Source organism: Mustela erminea, chromosome 19 (genome assembly GCF_009829155.1).
Source record: "Mustela erminea isolate mMusErm1 chromosome 19, mMusErm1.Pri, whole genome shotgun sequence".
Taxonomy (NCBI): domain Eukaryota; kingdom Metazoa; phylum Chordata; class Mammalia; order Carnivora; family Mustelidae; genus Mustela; species Mustela erminea.
This window is the reverse complement of record NC_045632.1, coordinates 42,168,504-42,190,791: the sequence shown is the minus strand read 5'-3', so window position 1 is coordinate 42,190,791 and position 22,288 is coordinate 42,168,504. Positions and strand designations below refer to the sequence as shown.

The 22,288-nt window shown below is 51.5% G+C and overlaps 2 protein-coding genes and 1 pseudogene across 5 annotated transcripts in view; 1 reads left to right on the top strand and 2 right to left on the bottom strand.

Moving 5' to 3' along the window:
- Positions 1–1,875: 1,875 nt before the first annotated feature.
- On the bottom strand, positions 1,876–11,413 carry CA7 (carbonic anhydrase 7). Of its 4 annotated transcripts, none has more exons than XM_032326626.1 (7): positions 10,920–11,413; positions 8,143–8,340; positions 5,059–5,177; positions 4,176–4,271; positions 4,010–4,072; positions 3,354–3,509; positions 1,876–2,655 (listed from the first exon to the last, which is right to left on the bottom strand). In XM_032326626.1, the coding sequence occupies exons 1-7, from the start codon at positions 10,957–10,959 to the stop codon at positions 2,533–2,535; spliced, it is 795 nt and encodes a 264-aa protein (XP_032182517.1). In that variant the 5' UTR covers positions 10,960–11,413; the 3' UTR covers positions 1,876–2,532. The 4 variants fall into 4 exon arrangements, with proteins under 4 accessions (XP_032182517.1, XP_032182516.1, XP_032182518.1 ...); XM_032326625.1 differs by lacking the exon at positions 10,920–11,413 and adding an exon at positions 10,401–10,568 and having other exon boundaries at positions 8,143–8,267; XM_032326627.1 differs by lacking the exon at positions 10,920–11,413 and adding an exon at positions 10,017–10,376 and having other exon boundaries at positions 8,143–8,267.
- A 2,516-nt stretch (positions 11,414–13,929) lies between these two features.
- On the bottom strand, positions 13,930–15,395 carry LOC116580344 (annotated as a pseudogene).
- A 4,159-nt stretch (positions 15,396–19,554) lies between these two features.
- Positions 19,555–22,288, top strand: part of NAE1 (NEDD8 activating enzyme E1 subunit 1) — a 28,494-nt gene continuing 25,760 nt past the window's right edge. Inside the window, exon 1 of the mRNA XM_032326617.1 lies at positions 19,555–19,689. Coding sequence (XP_032182508.1) covers positions 19,637–19,689 — 53 coding nt within the window. The 5' untranslated portion in view covers positions 19,555–19,636. The remainder of the gene's footprint in view (positions 19,690–22,288) is intronic.

Genomic DNA, 22,288 nt, shown 5'->3' with positions numbered 1-22,288 from the left:
ACCATGCCCACCACTCCCTCCCTTGGGCCCAGTGGCTGTGGTATAGAGCTGGAGAGTTATAGGACAGATCCAGGTTCAAATCCCACTCTGCTGCTTGCCTACTTACCTTCCCTCAGCCTCATCCTCATCTGTAAAATGGGGGTGAAGATAGTTCTTGGATCCTCGGGAGTCAGGCACCTGCCCAGGGCCCTTGGCCTGACTTTGGAGGCTGCTTTCCTAACATTACTTCTCTGCTGCTGCCTGTGTTCAAGCTAAGCAAATGCCATCCTCAGACGGTCTCTGGCAATACAGAGGAAGAGAATGGCTCTTATATCAGGCCAGGGGTGCCTGGCCTCTCATCGAGGGGCCCTGTCCCTTCTGTCCCCCAGCCTCAGCCCCAGCCTCTGGAGACAGGTTCTTCCTAAGCATGGGAGTGAGAGGGCCCACCAGAACAAGGCTTTCCCTTCCCCACACCCCTGGCTCGAAGCTAAACATCTCAGACCCAATTCTTCCCTTTTCCTGTGGCTTCACCCAAAGTTCAAAAGTCCCCCGTAATGCAGGAGTGCCCTTCTGGTAATAGTGACAGTGACAGGAGCCGTGGTGGAGTGAGCAGACAGACATGCCGGCAGCCCCTCCCATCTCTGCAGCTCAGCCTCCCTCCCACGCGTGTTCAGACAGGCCCCCACCCAGCTCTCCAAAGGCCTTGACCCAGCGCCCCCTCAGCAGTGTATCTCTCTGCTTCACAGTTGCTGTCCCAATTGTCACCTCCCCTCAGTCCTCAACCCCCTGCCCGTCTGTCTGGGTTACAAACACCTCCCAGACACATCATCTGGCATAACAACTGGGGCTTTCCTTAGGGAACCCTCCAGATTTGACTGGACTAGGGCAAGGCAAAGAGGCACTTAGGGTGCAAACTTAAGGAGGTGCCCACTCGCAGGCTCCTATAAATGCAGGGCCAGGCCTCATGCTGGTCCCAGCCCTGTTCAGACTCCTCAGCAGCCCCCAGTGGGTCCCTTTCCCCTGGTGTTTTGGATCCCATTCTGTGACTTTTCTCCCACCTCTCAGCGGCTCCTGCTCAGGGTTCCCTCCTGTTCCTCCTCCGGTCATCCTCGGCCCCCTCTTTCATGGGTACCCCTCTGGGGCAGCCTCTAGACCGATCACCTTGAATTAAGATATGCCAGAGCAGCCCAACCCTCTATCTTTCTCCTGGCTAAGACCCCAACATTCCACTAATTCCTAGCACTCTCCTCCAGGGCCCTGAATGCTGCGTTCACCTTGGTCAGCTCCTGCCCAGGCTCCCCAGTCCAGGTGGAGGCCTTACCCTTGGGTCCCCTTTCCTTTCCTGTAGCCAAACCCTGTCCTTGGGCTCCACCTTCTAAACTTCTCTCATCTAGCCCACTGCTCCTCACCTCTACCATCCTGTCCCCTTTTTCCTGGCCACTGGCCACCACCTCCTCCCTGCTGCCACTCCTGCGTGCTCATTCACAGCCCCTAGGGATCTGCCCCGGTTCTACATCTGCCTCTACCCCAGACTCTTTGTGACTCCCCATTCGCCTTGGGAGAGTCCCAGCCTCTCCCCCAGGGCCCCAACACCCCTGGTCCTTTTCAGCTCCACACTCTGGGCTCTCTCTCACCTTTAGGCTTGCACACCTGCTTCCCCTGGGCTTCAAACTTGCTGGTCCCTTCTCTCTGCTTTGGAATACTGACTGGAGTTTAATTTAGATGAGGTAGGCCTTCCCCCTCCCCTCTGTTTCCATGGCCCCCGCCCTGCCCTCTATATAACTCTCACCTGCTCAATACCCATGTCCCTCCCCACATACTCCACTTGACTTACCACTGTCAGTTCCCCCAATGCCTAGAACAGTCTTTGATACAGCCCAGACACTCAGTGGGTATTTGTGGCATGAATAGATGAGTTTATTAATAATTGCATGGATGGATTGTCATGTAGGTGGCTTTGGTGGCCAGGTAGGGCTGAGGGAAGATACTACAGAAGCTGTAGCCAGTGTCTGCCCATGGCAGCAGGTGGCTGGAGGGAAAAGGCCATGTCATCTCCAGCAGGCTGGGTGCTGATTTTAATGGCCCGGCAGTGAGGTGCGTGCATGGCGGAGGCCTGCAGAAGAGGTAACGCCGAGAGGGCAGCCCTGCCCACCTCTAATTATTGCTTGAGTCTTTCTGGCAATGCCAGCTGCCTGCCCCAGAGAGCTCGGTCTCGTCCATCACAGTGTGAGCTCGGGGTGGGGTTGCTGGCACTGCCAGTGGGGAAGATGGGAGAGATTCCCAGGGGCCTTTGGGTCTTGGAGAGCAGAGGCAGCCTCAGGCTTGGACCATGCTCAGCTCCTGTCCTTCCTGTCCCCAGCTGAAGGGTGTCCCCTGACTTGAGGGTCCCATCAAGAATCCTCCAGGGTGGCCAAGGAGCAAGCCAGCTGAAGTGGGGGGTCCACAGCAACCCCCCCCCCCCCAGGGCAGGGAGCCTCGGATGGTTTGGTGTCTGCTGACGTGGAAGCCCTTGGGAAAATGGTGCTCTAGTGGCCGCCTGGGCAGGCGGGCAGCTCAGGCCCGGAAAGAGGCCTTCACCACGCGGCCCTTCAGTGGCTGTGGCGGCCGGAAGTTGTTCACCATGTGGATCCTCTCATCGTCCTCTGAGGTGAAAAGCAGGCTCCGGAACTTCTCCATCTTGAGAAGATGGAAGAGATACTCAGGGCAGAACGGGGGTGCTGTGGTCCTCTCTGATCCCAGACATATCATCTGGCCAATCAGCTCCACCTCTCCCTCCTCTTGCTCCTAGGTCTTGTCCCCACTTCTCCACACTCGTTCTTTCTTTGGGATCCCGACCTCAAATATTTACCCACTAAAGGCCCCCTGAACCTGGACGCTGCCCCACCTAGCTCCAGTTCCAATTCCGTCTAGCTAAGACTTATCCACACCTGCAGGATTCAGATTCTAACACAGTTGGTAGGGGTGGTCCTAGGATCCAGGGACCTCGCCTCTCAGCCTGTGCTGAGGTCCTAATGACTTACAATCAAGTGAACTCCCGAAGTATCTAAATATGAAAACAAAAACAAACAAACAAAAAGAAAGCACGAAAGAAAAAGGAGGTTGTAGGGGGGGTCTGGGCAGCACCTGGCTGACTCATCCAGAAAGCAACCAAATCTTGATCTCAGGGTCATGAGTTCAAACCCCACGTTGGGCATTGAGCATACTTTTTTTTTTTTTTTTTTTTTTTAAAGAATCTAAATGTCTGTTAGTAAAAGGTGGCAGCCTTGATGGTGGAACCATAAGCTATAGCTTGTTGGTTGGGAGAGTCGCACTCCCTGGGATGGGCCCTGAATGCCATATCATCCCATCTCCCCTGGTTCTCTGGGAAAACTCACCTGCCTCTCGGAGATGCTGATAGGTTCCCGCAGCACAATCCAGGTGACACTCTCACTCAGTGGGGGGGTCGTCAGGGAGCCCGGGTAGGTCCAGTAGTGCCGGCTGGCAGGCAGGAGGCACTTGGGGTTGAAGCAGCTGAACTGGGCCTTCGTTCCCTGGGGCAGGGCAGGAATCAGTGTAGACCTGCCACTCGGACCAGACCAGCATCCTCCCCACTCTTTCCTGTCGGTAGGATTTAGGCTTCTCCTTGGCCCACTGATGCAAATGTGGGCCTAGGCCTGTGATACCAGAGACCATCTCCCGGCCCGGCCCAGGCCCGGTCCACCTGTTGGCCGGTATGTAAAAGCTGTGGTTCCTTAAGCTCTCTAGTCTCTGTGTTCTGTCTCTGCTTTGTCCTTCAGCTGCCCTTAGCTTCCTGTAAGATGGCCTTTGACCAATCCTACACCCAACCGGGTGGTATGCTGGGCACTCCGTGAGGCCACTGACTCTGGTGAGGAGGAGTCATTCGCAGGGCCCTGCAGCTGCTAACCTGTAACCTTCAACTCAGCGGGGGTTTGCTGTCAGATTGGAGCAGTGGATGGGCCTGCTCTCTGCTCCACCCTCTTCCTCCCTCCCACCAGGCTGCTCGGGTCAGGGCTACGGACCCCCGGCTCACCTTAAACCGAACCATGTACAGCGCATCTGTCAGCCGATTCATGCTGGGGTGCTCGTTCCCTGTCTGTCAGGGAAAGGGTAGTGTGAGCCCAGCACCCACCACGTTTGGAATGAGGCCCAGCGCCAGGCTTCCCATGCCCCTCTTTCCCCCAGTAACCACCCCTTACCTCCAAGAAGACTCCGACCACAGCCAGGCCATCAGGTGCTGAGGCTGCCTCCCCAAAGGTGCTGTATTTCTTGGCGTTCCAGTGAACAAGGTGCAGCTGCGGGGGCAAGGCCAGTGCTTAGCGCCTCCGAGGGGCCCTGGAAGCTCAGAGCCGGGCTTCCCTCACTCCCACTGGACTCCTGGCCCCTCTGCAAGTGGGGTAAGGCTGTTAAATCTCCCAGGCCTCTGAGAGGACCCAGAAGAGCCCCAGTGGAACCCCCAGTGGTCACAGATAGCATCCACACTGCTCTGAGCCCCACCTTTTCCTGAGCCCCCGGTGACCAAAGAGGAATCTGGCTGGGGCCCTGCCCTTAGTGAACTGTGAAATAGATAATGGCCCTCCGTGTGACACATCTTGAAGGAGGCAATGCCTGCAGTTGGGTCCAAAGAATGAGTAGGGGGTTATCAGATAAAACCCTGGGGAAAACTACCCCAGGTAGAGAGAATAGCATAGGCAAAAGCTTGGTGGTTTGCAGGAGCTGGGTGTGGACAGGACATTCATCACATGCCGGTCAATATGGGGAGAGGTCAGGAAAAGATGAGGTCAGGCAAAGCCACTACGTGTGGGGCCTTAAATGCCAGGCTGGTCCTTAAAGGGTTGTTAGCAAGCATGTGGTGGGACTGGACTTTGCTTCAGAAAACTCCTTCTGGACCCACAGAGCAGGCTATCAGTGGGCAGAGTTCAGGTGCAAGACCCCATGCCGGGGGCCGGTGGAAGGTGTCTCTCCGGAAACCCCTGGGTGCTCCTCCTCACCCTCTCCAGAACCCCACACAGGCACCCATCAGGTCCCTGACTCTCCTGTCCTTCCCCGAACAGTAAAGGGATTCAGGTAGAGGGCCCTTACCTCGCTGGGGAATGACTTGCCATCTACCGTGTGTTCTGAGCCCACACTGTGCTTCTTGCCCCAGTGGAAATGGAACTGCTTGAGCCGGTATGGCCCATCCAAGGGCCCCCCAGTCACCACTGCAGGAAGAAGTGGGGTGTGGAGTCATTGATGTGAGAGATCCCATGTGGCCCAGCAGGTGGTGGTGCCAGGACCAGGCCAGTGTCCAGGACACAGAGAAAGTTTTCATTTGGAAAATTCGTTGGGCTAACTACGCTTGGGGCCATGCTCACCTAGTCCCCTAGGCCCTTAGCAGGACCATGGTGATTGCCTGAAGGTGGCAAAGGTAGTGATAGAATACGCCAGTCCACTTGGCCATCCTCCCCTTTCCCTCCCACTTCTGTATGGAAGCTGGGACCTTGTCTCCCAGGTCCCCATTACCACTAATAAGAGGACTCTCATGTCGGGATCCCTGACCAAGGGCTAGACTGGAAGGATTCTTTTGTTCAGTCCTTCTGGAAGCCTTTTAGAAGTCATGAGGGACAGAACCTATTGTTATCGCTGTCTCATAATGGAGAAAAATGGCACAGAAAGGGCAAGACATTTGGCCCAGGTCACACAGCAAGGCACTGAGCTAAGATATAAGCCTTTATCTCCCTTGTAAGTCCAGAGCCCAAGCCCCTACTTGCCAGATCACACTGTCTCCCTAGAACCCTGAGCCTTCTCAGGACCTGGTATTGTCCAGAGTGCAGCTCCTAAGGGTCCACACTCTGATGACCAGACCCAGGCCATCTCCCATGGCCTCTTAGTAGGTCCCTACTTGTGCTGGTTTGGTGACTTTCTCACCCTGATACCTGGTGAGCTGGGGCCAAACACAAGGCCTCCTGAGACTGATTGAATTTCCAGGTGAAAGGGATCTGGCCGTAGAGGGAGCCCTGGGATCAGGTGACAGCCCTCGGCTCCGAGTTCCACCCTAAGGCCCCTCCAGGATGGGTGACCAGGGCAGGGCCTTGCCCCTTTGTGGGGCCTGTGAGGAGGAGGATGACAGAATAGTCCAAAGGCCCACCCTTGCTACCTGGCCTTATCTGAGAAGCAGGGTCTGTCCATAGCATTGCTGGAGGGTTAACAAAGAGAGCCTGGAAGGTGGCCATGGCAGGGGCCCAATCAAGCTGTCCCATCCTGGGGAGGCAGGAGCGGTAGGGCCTGCAGGCTGAGCTCCCTGATAGGACCTGTGAGGGCCCACGCCTCCGAGCATGCCCCACCTGGGATGCTGCAGTGTGGTCTATCAGGGAGTAAACTCCCTACCTAAGCCCTTGAACATAGCACCTCTAGCCCTCTCCCAATGTCCTGACTATTGAACAAACTGTCACTCACTGTGCCCTCATCATGTATTCTGCACTCTGTTGCCATCAACCCCCATAGTGTCCTTGAGAGGAACATATTATTACCCCTGTTGGACAGATGTATGGCTGAGGCTCGGAAAAGCAGATGTCATGCCCAAAGTCACACAGCCGGTGAGTGGCAGAACCCCAGCAGTCTCACTCCCAAAGCCCACTCTCCTTCTGCTGACTCCCTGCTCCTTCGAGCCTGGGTATCCTAGTAGGAGAGGGGAGCCAGGCCTCAAAGTAAGCCACTGGATCACTGATCCAGAAGCAATGCCCCCTTGTACTCCCTCCCTGCCTCCCAACAACAGCCTTCACTAAGCTATTGAGATTTGAATTGAATCCTCAGTGCCCTCTGAAGGCTGTTAGAAGGTATAGTCATATGAAAACTGCTCCTTTAAAAACTGTTATTTAGGGTCATCAAGAGCCCCATGTCCCTCTCCCAAGCTCTGGGTGAGAGGCTTTATTAAAAACTCAGTACCAGGAAGTGTCTCTCTTCTGAGGGTCTGCTGGATTTCTTCCCTTCTGCAACAAGAGCTATAACTGGTCCTCTTTCCCTCTTTTCCTAGCCTACCAGGGAACTCAGTGCTAAGCAACTAAGATCACTCTTCTCTGGCTTCCCTCCTCTTCTCTGCTTTTTGATTTTCTTCTTGAAACTTAAGTTCCCTTGTGTGCTTTCATTGTGGGTGGGGGGAAAGGTGGATAGGGCCAGAGTACCAATTACTTCCTTACGCAAGAAACTCTAGCAGCTTCCCTCCTTGATTCACTCCACCCCTCATAGGCCTGTTCATAAGGATAAAATCTCTTCACTGAGGAGCATTTCTGGGGCTTCTGCCTAGGAATTTATTATGAAAGAACCTGAACTCTCAACCAAGGATAAACAGATGTCATAAGTTCTGCAGGCCTCTCTCTGGCCCAAGCTGATTGGAATCTTGAGGCTGTGGGTGGACTGGAGACAAGACTTTTGGAGTTGGACCAGGCTGATTTTGGCACGCCCCTGCTCACTGGGTCTCTGCTTGCCCATCTTAGAGGTGGGTTCTTGAGAGGAATAAAAGAGTTGCCTAAGACCTTAGCAAGGGACCTGGTACACAGAACACTCCAGCTTCCTTCTCTCTCTGGGCTTGGCCAGATCACACAGGGAGGAGGGTTTGGCCTTGGGCCGCACAGCAGGTCAGTAAGAGGGCCTGGACTGAAAACAAAGCTAACCTAAAGCTGTAAATGGAAGAGAGGAAGGGAATTCGCATTTCTTGAGCATCTGCTGTGTGCCAGCACTACAAACATCACTTCCATTTTTTATTTTTCCTCTCTGTGACCCAGAGAGGAAAAGAGGGTCTTACTGGGGCACCTGGGTGACTCAGTGGGTTAAGGCCTCTGCCTTTGGCTCAGGTCATGATCCCAGGATCCTGGGATCGAGCCCCGCATGGGGCTCTCTGCTCAGCAGGGAGCCTGCTTCCCTTCCTCTCTCTCTGCCTGCCTCTCTGCCTACTTGTGATCTCTGTCAAATAAATAAATAAATAAATCTTAAAAAAAAAAAAAAAAAAAGGAGGGTCATACTGCTCCCATTGTATGCTTAAGGAGATGGAGGCTCAGCCCAAGGCTTCACAGCTAATGAGAGGTGGAGCCTCCCCTCCCCACCACAGCATCCTGCCCTTCCTGAGCCTGCCGCATGCAGGGTGAGGACCCCAGTGGGGGGGGGGGGCAGCCTCTGGCAAGGGCCACTTACCAGTTCGGTCATCGCTGTCATTGAAGTCCACCTGGACAGAGTGGCCATTGTTGGCGATGCTGAGGGATATGCAGGCCTCATAGGAAAGCTCCAGTGGTTTCAGGCTGGGCGAGTACACAGCCTGGCTGGACACAATATTGATTGGTGACTGGCGGTCTCCCTGGGCAATGGGATACAGCTTGTGCCACTGTGAGGGGCCTGCAGGTGGGGAGAGGGCAAGGGCTCGGGCTGGCTTGGATCTCTGAGTTTGCAGGTGGAGGATGCCTGTGGGGGACAGTCTCCCCACACCCCTTCAGATGTCAGCCCCTGCTTTGGAGCTCCAGTCCCACCTCTGCCATTTCCCTCTCTGCCTCCATTTCCTTTCTGCAAAATGGCCTCACTAAAACTCTGCCCCCAGAGGTGAGAGGAGGCCCAGAGACGTGTGCAAGGGAGCATGAGATAGCCACAAGCCTGGGGGGGTGTGGTTCCAGGCAGCGACTCCTCCCCAACTCCCAATACATGCTCCCAGAGGGCCCCAGGCCTCTGAAGTCCCTGACCTGGTCCTCCCAGGTATCTGGCCTCTTCCCACACCTTGAGCATGTTCGTGTTGGTGTTTGTGATTATAGTAACAAGAGCTAAAGTCAACCTAGCTTTGGCTCTGTGACATATGCTTGCCCCTCACGACCACATTGTGCAACAGAGACTAGCATGATCCCCATTTCATAGGTGAAAGAAACGAAGGCCATTCATGCACGCGTTCGCGTGCGTGTGCATGTGCACACACACACACACACACACACAAAGTTGGGTACGGGTATAAATATATAGCTTGTGCCTGGGCAGTCCCAGTTGCCCTCCCCTCGTGTGTGCCTACAGATCTAAGAGATTTTCACGTGTGCACACATATGTGCACAGTGACCTGGGTTCATCAGGCCCAGAGTGGCTGGACCCAGCAACATACATGTGTACATACACACCCACAGTCCTGCCAACTACACCTGACACACACATATGCACCATCACACATGAACACCCCTGTTGCAAACCCAGCTCTGCAATAAAAGACTACAGCAAAACACACACTCGTGCAAGCACGTACACACACACACACACACACCTGCGTGCACACCCACGAGCGCCCACCACCTGCCTCCCAGAGGCTCCATCTGCAGCCGAGAGGCTCGGCATCTCCCTGGGGAACATCCTGAGATGCAACCTATTTTTAGAGCTATTGCCGGCTGGTGCTTCTCCCCGTTTTTGGCTTCTTAAGTTTTCCTCAGAAAACAGCAGCAGGTGCCGACAGAGCTGTGTCCCCAATGGATGACTCAGAATCGTGGCCCAGACCCACTGGGTTATTTTTGAAGTCCTGCGAGCATGCCGCATGCCCGCACCTCTATCCTCTGTCCTTCTCTCCCTCATTGCCCCTAGACTGAATGGCCCAAGTCCGGCTGGGTGAGGGGCAGTGGCCTGAGCAGGTAGGCCGGTGGGGCAAGCCATATAGGATACTGTATGCTCAGAGCTGGTAGGCAGGACTAACAGTCAGGGGACTCCAATTCTGGAGGAAGCACCCAGAAGCTAGTTCGGAGCCGGTGCTGGAGGGAAGATGATCTTCTACGGGTACTGTCAACCTGCCCCTTCTCCGTCTCTCTCCAACTCTGCTGGTCTCTGTTGCCTTTTTGTGACTGTCTCTAGCTTTTTCACACCCAGATCTGGGGGTCTCCCCTCCAGAGTATGCTCCTGTGTCCCTGTGTTCCAGAGGGAGCCAGACACATCACAGCACCTCCCTAGCTTTCTCTGGCCCACTGCCACTTCCTAACCCAAAGATTAGCCCAGGACCCCCACCCTCCCTCAAAGAGTAACTCCCGGAAAAGGGGAGATGAGTAGTGTTCTCTCACCAGCACTTCCCTGTCTCCCCACATCCACCTGCCCTATCTGGGGTTTCCTTCTGGCAGCGTGGATCTTGGGTCTTCATTGTTCATCTGACAGAAAGCGGGGAGCCGTTACCCCACACCCCCACCCCAACTTGGTAAAAAATAGCTCAAAAGGTAACTGACCTGCCCCAGACCACATTTAAGTCATCTGGCTCTCAACCCTGCCTCCTTCTCCCTTCCTCTGCATCCTAAGGAAACTGAGGCAGGATCTGGGAGCTATTCACCCAGACAGGAGGCTGATGTGGGCCACGCACTCCCACGCTTCACACCAGGACGTGCTCAGACACCCTCCTTGATGTAGACACCCAGACACACTCGTGCACCCCCAGTTCCCCCTTCCTCACATACCTGCCGATGCGAAAGCTCGGACACTTCCGCGGGGAAACTCTCCCGGGGACACCGCGCCCTTGTCCAGCAGAGCCTGGCTCCCGGGAGGTCCCCCGCACACACGCCGTGCGCGCTCCCCGCATAGACACCCGCGCACAGCGCTCGGCCCCGACCGCCCCCCGCTGCCCAGGGCAACCTTAGCCCCCTGTGCCTGCCGCGGGTGAGTGAGTGTCGGGGCCCAGGTCCGGACGAGCACGGCAGTCAGGCTGCGCGGAGGAGGCGGCAAGACTCACGCTCACCCGCGGGGTGGCTCGCTGGCGGCGGGGCCGGCGGGGTCGCAGCGCGGACTTTGAGCCAGGAGCAGGGGAGCAGGGGAGCCAGGGCTCGCGTCAGGCAGGTGGCCTGGGTTCTGGGGGCTGGACCAGAGGGGTGTCCCGGTCCGGTCCGGAGGGTGGAGGCTTGCGGATCCGGGAAATCCGACTGGGCTCGAGGGTAGGGGGTTAAATCCAGAGGGTCGGGGCTGGCGGGGTCTATACCTACCGTCGTTCTGGCCGTAGCCCCAGCCGTGGTGGCCGGTCATGCCGCTGCTGTCCCCGCAGCCGTGCACCTGCCTGCTCGGCTCAGTTCCGCTGGCTCTGGCTGCGGCTCCGGCCCCGCTCGCTACCTCCGAGCTGCCTCTTAAAGCTGCGGCGCGCGGGAGGAGCAGTTCCCGGGGGACCCGCCCCCCAACCCCCTGGCAGGGCTGAAGAGGCCGGCGGTGCCCCGCCCCCGCCCACCCGCAGACCAGTTGAACCCCAGAGTTGAGTCCAGGTGGAGAGTCAAGGCACCTAAAGACCTCTTCCTACTCCCCACCTCCCCTCCCCCACCCTGGCTGGACGACTCTCCCCCCTATTCACTCGTACAGGCTCCACTGTACTGTGCCGTGAACCTCCCTGGGTTCCCCACATCGCATCCCATCCCATGAGCCGCAAATCCCATTACCCATTACCAGGGAACCTGGACTCTGGGTCCTGAGTCCTCCGGGATTGGAGAGTCCCCTCAAAACTGCAAAGTGCATTGACCATCAAGTGTCCAGAACTGGAGCTAGACACTATATGGCAGGTGCTGGACCAAGCTTTGGGTCCTTTGGGTCATCTAACTCCCTTAGCTACCCTAGACATTGTGTGGTACTCCAAGAGCCCACTTTCACAGAGACAGGGCTGAAGCCTCTAGAGGTACACGATCTGTGCAGTGTGCAAAGGATTCACGCCCAGATGGTCTCACTCTAGACATTGTGCTCTTTACCACTTCTCTTTGGTGCTGGGGGCAGGGGTCCCATGGTTATGGGTCTAGGAGAGGGGACAGGACTGGCAATCCAAACCTCTGGCCCCAAAGGGGGAATAGGGAGGAAGTAGCATCCAGTGGGCATTGAGGACAGGTGGTCAAGAGCCAAGAACCGAGTCTGAGACCTTGCCTCTCACCCTCTTCTTCTCTCCACTGCTTCCTCCTTCCCTGCAGGACTATCTGCCCATCCCTCTCGGGCTCGCTGTTTGTCCTTCCTCTCCTTTTCTCTTCACGACCTTCGGCACACCTGCTGGGAACTCAGGCCCTCCACCCTGTACTCAACCCCCCTGCCTGCCTTTGCCCAACATTTTCCCACCAATAAGCCTTGGTCCTTGCCGTGCCCTCCTTGCTGGTGAGTCCTCTCTCTTCCACCCACTGGCTTCAGGCCACCCAATCTGATTCATGTTAGGACGTGGCCTTGTGCCAAGGATAGGCCTCATCTCTGAGTAGGCCTCAGCAGGCAGTTTTGGGAAGACAAATAGGGGGGTTGATGTAAGGACAGACAGAAGATCCCACTCAGGGATCTGTACCCAACAGGAGGTAGAGGGGCCATTTGACCTTGACCAGAGGAGACTTTTTCAAGCCCTGCTCTTCACTGACCTTGTGAAGGAATCTGCCATCTTGTCTGCCTGACCCCCCCCCCCCCACAACTCTGTGGTTATCTCAGTTTCCCTCTTCTTGGCCTCAAACCTCAGTTCCACAAGTTAGAGTTGCGGAGATTAATTGACAACTGGTTGTCTGGGTCAAGGTCAGTCAGTGACTTCACAGCCCTGCCTAGATCTCTTCTCTGACCCAGGAGCTGGAAGGCGTCCTTACTAGAAATAGGACCGGCAGGTGGGGGCAGGAGGCTTCTGATAGAGATTCGGCACTATGGGGCCCTTGGAATCAGCATGTGACAGGCCCCAGGGCTAAGCCAGAACTCTCATCCCCAGATCACGAAGACAAAAGCTTGCTCAGTCCCTTCTCCTGGGGGGAGTTGCAACACTCTCAGGTCTGGGGAGGGGGCCCAAATGTCCTTCACAGAGCTACTTCTTCCTTCAGAGTGACCCAGGCCTAGTTCGTATTTATTTGTAGTATTTAATTAAAAAGTTGGAATTATGCATATAATTTTGCAACCAATTTCATCTGCACAGCAACCCTAGATGGATTTTTGCCCCCTTTTTTTTCAAATGAGTAAAGTAAGCCTTCAGGAAATTGAGTTAGGGAACATAGCAAGTGACAGAGCAAAGATAAAAAGTCCAGTGCTGCCCAGTCCCTCATTCAACATGTTTAAAAGCATGGAGAGGGGGAGGAAGTGGATTTTAAATTTGATTGTCATTTGCATGCAAGACTTTCCCTGGAAGGACTTAAGCTTGGGAGAGTGTTTGCCTCCTGGAAGGAGACAGGGAGACTGGAAGGGTGGGGGAAGGTGCGGAATGGGGGTGGGAGGGACACCATTGCTTATTCCTTTGTACCTTCCGGAGGAAACGATTACCTCTTTAACAACCAAATCCAAGTTTATCTAATTCTTTGCTTCCTGCACTCTGTCTTCAGCAATTTTCTCCGGGTTCTGGAGTGCTGGGCAGGTGAGAGGAGCCAGTGCGCTCTGCCCAGTGTTGCCCGTTTCAGGTAAAGCCCTCGTTACCCCAGCAGCCCATTCAGGTCAATCTGGGAAAGCTGATAACCCCATTCAGGTGCCTCCTGTCTCAGTTATGGGCTGTCTTTAAAAATGAATTGGTTTCACTGCCCAGAGGTTTACTCTTTGGTCTCACTGGCATTAGTGGCTCCTAGATGTTACTGTTTATAAGGGAGGGGGAGCAGGGAGAGGGTGTGGGTGGTATGAGGGCCATGATGAATGGCTGGGGGATGAGGGGAGGAGCAGCTTAAACAGCCATAACTCATTCAAGTGGCCTTGACCAGATCTCACTTCCTCTCTCAAAGGTACAATGTCTTTGCTCTACAAGGTGATGAAGGGATTGTCCCTGCCCGGCCTACCTCATGGGGATCCTGTGAGTATTGGTTGAGACAACAGATGTCCAATGCTGTTCCAACAAGTAGAGTCCTAGGTACTGTATGTGACTTTGTTGCTGTATGTTATGCACAGGGCCTACAGGCCAGGCCAGAAGCCTTGTGGCCTGGAGACTCTAAAAGCAAAATTATAGCTTTTCTTTTCTTTTTTTTTTTTTCTGTAGTCCTTTGGTTTTATTTTCTGGGATTAAAAAAAAAAAGTAAGGCATAAATGTTTTTACATGGTCTTCTTGAAGATACCCTTTAAAATAACTTATCAAATGGCTTTATTCATGTCTCTTGATTATCAGTATTCATCAATATTACTGTCAGCCATGATTAACTGGTTAAAATTTCAGAGCAGAATAAAGAACTTTCATGAACATTTCTCCCAAATTCCTGAGAATCACAATCATCACAGATACAAATCTATATTTTAAGGTTTTATTTCTTTGACAGAGAGATAGAGAGCACAAGTAGCAGAGCAGCAGGCAGAGGGAGGAGAAGCAGGTTTTCTGCTGAGCAGGGAGCCTGATGCGGGGCTCGATCCCAGGACCCTGGGATGCTTAACTGACTGAGCTACCTAGGTGCCCCATCACAGATACATTTTATCCCTTCATCATAAATCTCTGGAAAGTATCCGAGTTCGTTCAGTGTTAACAAGGCAAGGAACAGTGTCATAGAGGGTTAATCCATGTAAATTGGCTTCCACGTGTAAAGAAAGTTTCTGAAAATCACAATGTAAGTCAGGGAAAAAAACACAGAAGGAGACAAACATAGACCATTCTGCTGCAGTGGTGATCATGTGAAGCATGTAACCTTTGTCCTCAGGGTTCCAATGGAGTTTCTGTACAATATCTGTGCCAAAATTCCCACTGGATAGAAGTGATGAACAATTCAGCATGCTAAATGCACTTCCTCCACATAACTTCCTCCAGATAACCACCAGTCGTCTGATCCAGAAGACTTGTTTGCCGCCAATTTTGAGCTGCATTTGGTAGGAAAGGATAGTCTGAACGAACATGTGTAACAAGCTAATACGAAAGGTGAGCACAGCTCCACATACATGTACAAGAATAAGGCTGTTGTCTGGAAGTGTGCCACAACAGAAAGTCCAAAACAGCTCAGTAAGCCAAGTACAAGACCAGCCTCAATTAATTTGATGATATGACTCTCTTCAGGATTCAGGGCATGAACTTGCTTGTAACGAACATAAATGGTTGCAACGCACAAAACTGCGGCAGTATTTAACATTGCCCCAAACAAGCATTTTTCTGGAGCTACTGAACCAGAAAAATGATATAAGGCAGAGCAGGGTCAGCATGGTGAAGTGTTATGGCCGTAATGTATGAAATATGAAAATATGAAAGCATTAGCTGTCCAAATTAATGGGGCAGAAGGGAGGAAACTGAGACCTTGTTGAAACCACCACATCTCAAATAGGTCTTTGTTGCTTGTTTGTTTGGTTTTATCTTCCTCACTAAACCTTAGCTTCTGACAAGAGCAGGAACCAACCGTTTTGTTTACCATCATATTTCCAGCCCCTGTTTTACAAGCTTATAAGGTACTGGTCTTCAAATCTGTACAAACCTGCACCTTTCTAAATCCTGAAATCTTCTCTGCTTTCTTTGAAGATCCATGAATCAGAACTGCAGTCACAATTCTTAAATTTCACAAATATTTGAAAGCCACGGGTAATAAGATTAATTCCTTATACTGTCTCCTCCTTGCTTGGATGACCCTGCCAGGGTGGGCCGCCACATTCAAAGCTGGCCAGTGGGACTAAGACAGGGTCAGCTTTTTGTATTAAAAAAAAAAAATTCTGGGGCGCCTGGGGAGCACCCCAGAATAAAATAAATAAATAAGATAAAATATTTTTTTAAAGAGTCTATTTATTTATTTGACAGACAGACATCACAAGTAGGCAGAGAGGCAGGCAGAGAGAGAGAGAGGAGGAAGCAGGCTTCCCACTGAGCAGAGAGCTGGATTCGGGGCTCAATCCTAGGACCCTGGGATCATGACCTGAGCCAAAGGCAGAGGCTTTAACCCACTGAGCCACCCAGGCGCCTCATAAGTAAAATCTTAAAACAAAAACAAAAAAATATTTCCACTCCAAGTATGTAGGTATGTGTGTGCAAACAGTGGGATAGGATGAGCCCTGACATGGCCTCCAGCATACCTGGCTGTGGGACCTGGGGTGGGTTATTTTACCTCTCTGAACCTGTCTTCTCATCTATAAAATGGGAACAGAGAGTCTAGAAGGCTAATAGGATGGTCAGGTAACATGATGTCTGTGAGACTCCTGCTGTCAAGGATGTACTCCTCAGACCCTAGAACATCTATTCTTTCCCCCTTTTCCTTAACTTGTTGGACACATTTAGGACCCCAAACATTCCTTTTGCAATTACAATAGTGACACCTATTCATTGTAGAAAACTTGGAAGAATCAGAAAAACACAGAGAAGAAAATTAAAGCCACTCGCCATATGATTACCCAAGAGCCAAAAGTGTTAACATTTTAGTGGCCATCTGCCAGGCTTTTTAGATATGTATTAGTATTACTGAAAAAACAATCAGAGTCACACGTATAGCTTTGTGATGGGTTTTTTCACCCAATGCCCTATAGTAAGCATTTCCCTGCTCAGCCAGCCTTGGAGAACTTGACACTTAATAATTGCACAATGCTCTAATGTATAGATAATAACCAGTTTTCACTAATGTAAATAGCACTACAGTGAACATTCTTATTTATACATCTGTGCGGGTATGTCTGATGATTTCCTTGGGGACAAACTGCTGAATGCCAAAACCGATGATACACATATTGCCAGTAAGGCATTTGAAAATGAGCGAGTACGGTGGAAGTAGTTTCCAAAATTTATTCTTTCATTCAATACATGTTTATTGAAGCCTTACTAGTGCCACATTCTGAGCCAGGCTTGGGTGATAAAGCTGTGAACATTACAGAGCCACACCTGCCTCAGGGGAGGGGTGAGCAAGAAAGACAAGAAATTGGCCAAAGAGCACCAGAATGAGAAGGGCAAAGATAGGCAAGGACAAGAAGAGAGAGATTGTGGTGGAGGCCAGGGAGGGTGTCCTGGGTGTGACTCATTCTTTATGGCTGATTTCCCACATATTGTATGCTCTTTCAGGGCAGAGCTAGCCCCAAACTGCCAGGGAGCCCAAGGATTTAGTCTGCCCCAGCCAAGACCAACCAGGATGGGTAAAATAATAGATCTGACTGGGGTCTGGCCAGATCTGCTGGGGTATTTATTTCTAATCCTTGTACCACTTTTTAATAGCTGTGAGGCCTTGGAATAGTACTCACCTCTCCAAGCCTCTGCTCTCTTGTCTATGAAATGGGGTGAGCAACATATCTGTTGCATTGGTGAGCCCAAAATGAGATGGTGCATGGCAAGGCTGGAAGGTAGTAAGTACTCAGTAAGTGGGGGTCCTACTGTGGTTGTGGGGCTCATTTTTCCCACTTGTGTTGTTCAGTGGGGGGCTAGGCTAGGTCAGTGGGTGTTTTTTATTGTTTTCAGATTTTTTTTTTTTTTATTGGACGGAGAGATAGAGTACTTGTTGGCTGCATGCACAAGCAGGGGAGACGGCAGAGGGAGGGGGGAAAAAAGAGGGAGAAGCAGAAGCAGGATCTCTGATGATCAGGGACCCCGTTGCGTGGCTCAATCTCAGGACTTCGGGATCATGACCTGAGCCAAAGGCAGATGCTTAACTGATTGAGCCACCCAGGAGCCCTTAGGTCAGTGGTTATTAAACTTGAGGGTGCATCAGAGTCACCTGGAGGTAAGCCCTGACCCAATGTGACTGGGTGTCTTTATTGGTGACCCAATGTCTTTTTGAGGAGAGATCCAGACAGAGACATGAGAGACAAGTACCAGGGGCCAGTGGAAGGAGAGACTGAAGTGTGGGGAGCTGTAAGCCAAGCATTACCAGCCAAACACCAGGAACTAGAAAGGCCAAGAAGGATTCTTCCCTTCAGGCTGCAGAAGGAACAAACATACTGCCCACACTTTGATTCAGACTTTGAGCTTTACTGCGAGACAATACATTTCTGTCAGGTTGTTTTTTTTTTTAATATTTAAGAATTTTTTTTTTCTCACAGATTTTATTTTTAAGTAATCTATGCACCCAATGTGGGGCTCGAACTCACAAGCCTGAGATCAAGAGTCACATGCTCTACCGACTGAGCCAGCCAGATGCCCCTATGAATCTACAGTTTTCAGCCACCCAGTTTGTGGTACTTTGTTATAACACCTCTAGGAAACTAATGCTGCGTGGTATCTTTTTACAGATACCACCAACACAAACCCTTGTCAAATTCATACAATTCTGCATGGGCATTATGACGTCCCCCACCAAATTTGGGGATGTTTCCTTTCATGCAGTCCATGACTGCACAGAGCATGAGAAGCCAAGCTGTGGACTCTCACCTGTTGTCTTTTGACCTTCTCACATTCCCTGGGTGTATTTTATTATCCCTTATATTTCACCTGTCCAACTGGAGAAGGAAATCTGACAGCATAAGCACATGACATGCTGGGAGAACCTCATGCCTTTGTTTCCCATCAGTTGTATTCTATGGGTATTGGGTAGGGACCAGGGAAGTCATAAGAGGGTGTACCCCACCCTGATCCTGGGGACATCACCCAGGAGAATCATATCCATCACTTTACCGCATCATTACCATCAAACTGTCCCTCCTCTCATTCCCACGCCAGGGTTCATTGGGACAGGGATCTGTGCTCATTTTCATCATATTTCAGGCCATTATTAACCCAAAGGTGCCTTTAGGGTCTGGGAAATAGAAGGGAAAGAACCCTCATCTCCCTTCCTGCTGCTCTTCTGACTTCTAGTCTGCTCTCCCCCTTTCTTTTGGGGTAAATCTCTTCCTTGGCACCCATCCCCACAAGGCAGCCCTCTTCTTGAAAAGTGGCTCTTTACAGAAAATAGAGCGCTTTACGTTTTTCTTGCTTTTATATTAAAGGGCCTCACAACCTCGCCCCTGCTGTCTCTCAAGCCTCCCCTGACCATGTCCTACCCTTCACCTAACACCCCACCACATCAAACTTCCTTTAGACCCTCCATCCTACCCTGCCTTCTCTGCCTCCCAGGAACGACACCTGCTGTTCTTTCTGCCTGAGACATGTTTCCTTGCCCACACCATGTGAAACATTCTTGGAGAGGGAAGAAGGGGAGTGGGTAGAGTTCCTCTGCACAGCCTTCAGGACCCCAGCTTAAGGGTTAGGGTTAGGGCCATATTGTACTTACTTACTGTCCCTCTCCCTTCTGGAGGCTATGAACTTCTCAAGAACAGGGCCACGGACTTATTTGTCTTTGTATCTGCAGCTGGGAGCAGCTAACTTTGTGGTTTGAAACAAGACCTTGCGTGGGCTTATTGCACGAGAGGATGGAAGAAATGAGTGAACAATAATGACCATAATAATGAAAGTTACTATCCACACAGGATTTTTTGTGAACCTGGCTCTGTGTGTATTCAAAACCTCATTTAAGGCTAACAGAAGCCGGTGATGGAGACCCATTTATCCCCACTGCACAGATGAACAAACAGAGGATTTAAGAGGTAAAGAGCAGATTTCATAAAGAGTAAGTGGTTAAAAACCAATCTGCCCGATTCCAGAGCCCGAGTGCCCTACCTACGATTACTGCACCTACAAAGTCACGGACTGGCCGACTAGCAGGGACGCAGCCAGAGGGATAGACCCGCCTCAGTCCGCGTTCCGGCTGTGGGCTGTGGTCGTGTACTCGCGGGCGGGCTGGGGACGCGTGCGCAGTGAGGTGGTGGCGCCCCCTGCGGGCGGCGCGCGGGAGGCAGAGACTGCGAAGGGGGCGCTCAGTGCGCCTGCGTGCTCGTGGAGGTGGTGGCGGTACTCAGCAGGGGCTCGGCTGTTCGCGCTGCGGGTGCGGCCATGGCGCAACCGGGGAAGCTGCTCAAGGAGCAGAAGTACGACCGGCAGCTGAGGTGAGCCGGGGCTCACCGACTCGGGCGGGCCGGCCAGCGGGCTCCTCTGCGTCCCAGCCGGGCCTAAGCGAGCGGGCGGCGCGGTCGGGCCTCTTCCAGGCCTCCCGCTGGGCCGGGCCGGGCAGTCTTGGGTTTGGGGAGCCGACTCTCGGGGCTCCCCGGCCTGGGGCCTTGGGGTGGCCCTTGAGGGTTGGAACTCCCCTTCTCCGAGGTGTGCGCCCGCCCGCCACGCGGTGTGCAGTTCGAGGTTCGCGGTCCCAGCGTCGGCCGGGTGACCGGGGCGGCAGCCGGCCCCGCCTCGCTGTGCGCTCACTCCTCATTTAGCAAAATCGGGGGATCGGGTGTACCCCATCCCGGTCGCCCAGAACAGCGCCGAGTGTTAAGGATTGTCCTGAGCCAGCGCTGTCCAATAGGAATATAATGCCAGTCTTGAGTGTGAGCCGCATATGTAATTACACATTCTCTAGTAGCTACCTTAAAAAGAAAAAAGAAACAGGTGAAATTAATTTTAATACAGTTTCTTTAACCCAGTATATCCAAAATATTAACACTTAATATAAACATTTTAAAACTTAATATAAAATTTAAAAAATAGAATAAAATAAATTTATTAGGGATTTTTTTATCTCTTTTTTTCATACCATCTTCGAAATCTCCCATTTTACATACTTGTAGGCACGTCCCAGTTCCCACTAGTGGGCCTCATTTTTGGAGCTCAGTAGCCAAATGTGGTTGATGGCTACCTTAGTGGACACGGCAGGTCTAAGCCATCAGACAGGTCCTTGGCTAATTCCTCTCCCTTGCCATTTCTCCTTACACTCCCCATTCCTTATTTATTGAGCATCTACTATGTGTTAAGGTAGTGGAAGTAACACAAAGGCTTGGCCCCATCCTTTTTCAAGCACCCCCCCCCCAAGCTGGGAGAAATTACAGTATGTCCCTATATGTCCCCTGGAACTCTCATATACACCTACAGCCTAGTTCTGTGTTAGGGGCTTTAGGCACTTAATTTTGAGAGCAGCATTGAAGGCAGACATTCTCTTGGTTTTTGGAGTTTCTTGGAGAAACTTAGATAACTTGTCCAGAGTGTCCCATGTGTTTGAGCCCCGATGTAAACATAGGCCCTTGTGGCTCTTTCAGAGCCTGTTCTCAGTCACAGCACTCTCCTCCTAAGCTTCTGGGAAAGGAAGCAAGGTGACAGAGCCCTTGTAACCAGCTTGTGTTCTTTTGTAAATTCTTAGCATTGCTTGTGTTTTGAATTCAGATATAACTATACAAGACAGAGCTGAGAAGATATTTTAGCTTACTTAGTAACTGGACAAAAGAGAATTTTTGCTGAGTCCCATCCAGTTAAGGACCAAATTTTACTTTTCATGGTGAGAATTGCTTATCGGTTTTGGAGTGTCATAGCTACAAGTAAGGTGGTACAGCCAGGCAGCAGTCAGCCAGGCCGTGCTCTCCAGACTTAAGCCAGCAAGGGAGCAACGAGGATTGATTTCTTGTCTGGCCTCTTTCTTGAAACATGTAACCTAGACATGCACCAATACTCTCTCTAGGCTCAATATCTGAGTACCCAAGCATCCATCAACCATATCTGTCAGTGTCTTCTGTGTGCCCTACTTTCATAGAAAAAAAACAGATGTTTCCCATCTGTTTGTTTCTTCTAGGTTATTCCTCTATTCACTTGGCAGCTGTTCACTGATCACTGACTCTGGACAAGGCAGTGTGCCAGGCATTTGGGGCTCCAGTGGCCTACGCAGGGAGTTATGTGGGCCCTCATGGAGTTTAGAGTGGAATGGAGAGATGGATGTTCCTCGAATAAAAAAAACCAAATGAAGTAGTAACCGTTGTGAAATGCTCTGGAGGACATACTGCCTAAACAATAACAGGGCATCTGTTTTAGATTAGTGACAGGGAAAGCACAGTAAAGCCTGTCAGTCCTCCAGACTGTGGCATTTTTCTGGTGACTTTCAGACTTCCCATACTGACAAGGAAGAATAATAGGCTTTCTGGGTGAAGGTAACCAGGCTGGGCCAGATGCCATGATACATGTGTGATCATGCACCTTGCCCTGTTAATGATATGCCAGTGCGAATATATGTAACATATATTTCTAATCTTTATTATATCTTTGTGTTTGATAATGTATACATTTATTAATCATGATATTAAAATAACATTGGGTGTTGTAGTTTAAAGCACTCCTGTGGAAGTCACTGTGAGGCTTTTCAGATGATGGTAATTCGGTTTTCTCACTCTTGGAGATGTCACAGTGATAAGTTCTAGTCAAGATCTTAAATATACTGGCTCTATGTAATTTAAGGAGAAATGAAATAGAGGAATAGGTTTTAAGTCTAACGCAGTTATTTAATGTTAGTGTATCTAATATATCTGTACTGTAATTTATCTTGAAAAGAGTAATGGACAAGGAGCTGGAAGACCCAAGTTTTTAGTACTGATTTGACCCCCTTCTAATCATGCAAGGCATCATGCTGAGTCTTAGGTTACTCAGCTGTATAATCCCCATAACACCTCTGCTCTTCCTGTCTCACATGTTTTACTATGGTGATCACATCAGTCATTCTGTCCAAGAACACTC